At 47.1% G+C, this 310-nt stretch overlaps 1 protein-coding gene across 1 annotated transcript; it reads left to right on the top strand.

Moving 5' to 3' along the window:
- Positions 1-17: 17 nt before the first annotated feature.
- CSUI_004395 (uncharacterized protein) lies at positions 18-305 on the top strand (the record flags this gene model as incomplete). The annotated part of the gene is made up of 1 exon (XM_068064586.1): positions 18-305. A coding segment is annotated over exon 1 (252 nt), but the record flags the coding sequence as incomplete, so codon positions are not given.
- Between the last annotated feature and the right edge of the window lie 5 nt (positions 306-310).

Here is a 310-nt window from a genome sequence, read left to right as displayed (position 1 = left end):
GAAAGAGATCGCCAGAAAGCTGAGAGAGAAGCAAAGAAGAAGAACGATCAAATGCTAAGGAGGTGCCAGACATCTATTGTAATTACACCCACTCCTTCTTCAGCCTCCCTCGCAGCAGGGGGAGGTCATCCTTCTCGTGGATCTTCAAACTCCCACATGCACTCGGATGGTGAAAATTCTTCTTTCCTTCGACACGCGACCATAGGTATCTCTTCTTCCTCTTCCTCATCTGATCGATATCTTAACCGTAGTAGCGCGAACTCTCATTCTCCTTCTCTTCTTTTAACAGCAGCCACTACGACCAATAGCA

The sequence above is a fragment of the Cystoisospora suis genome, assembly GCF_002600585.1.
Source record: "Cystoisospora suis strain Wien I chromosome Unknown contig_2038, whole genome shotgun sequence".
Classification (NCBI taxonomy): Eukaryota; Apicomplexa; class Conoidasida; order Eucoccidiorida; family Sarcocystidae; genus Cystoisospora; species Cystoisospora suis.
Note: the sequence above shows the minus strand (reverse complement) of the source record. Positions and strands in the feature narration are given on the sequence as shown.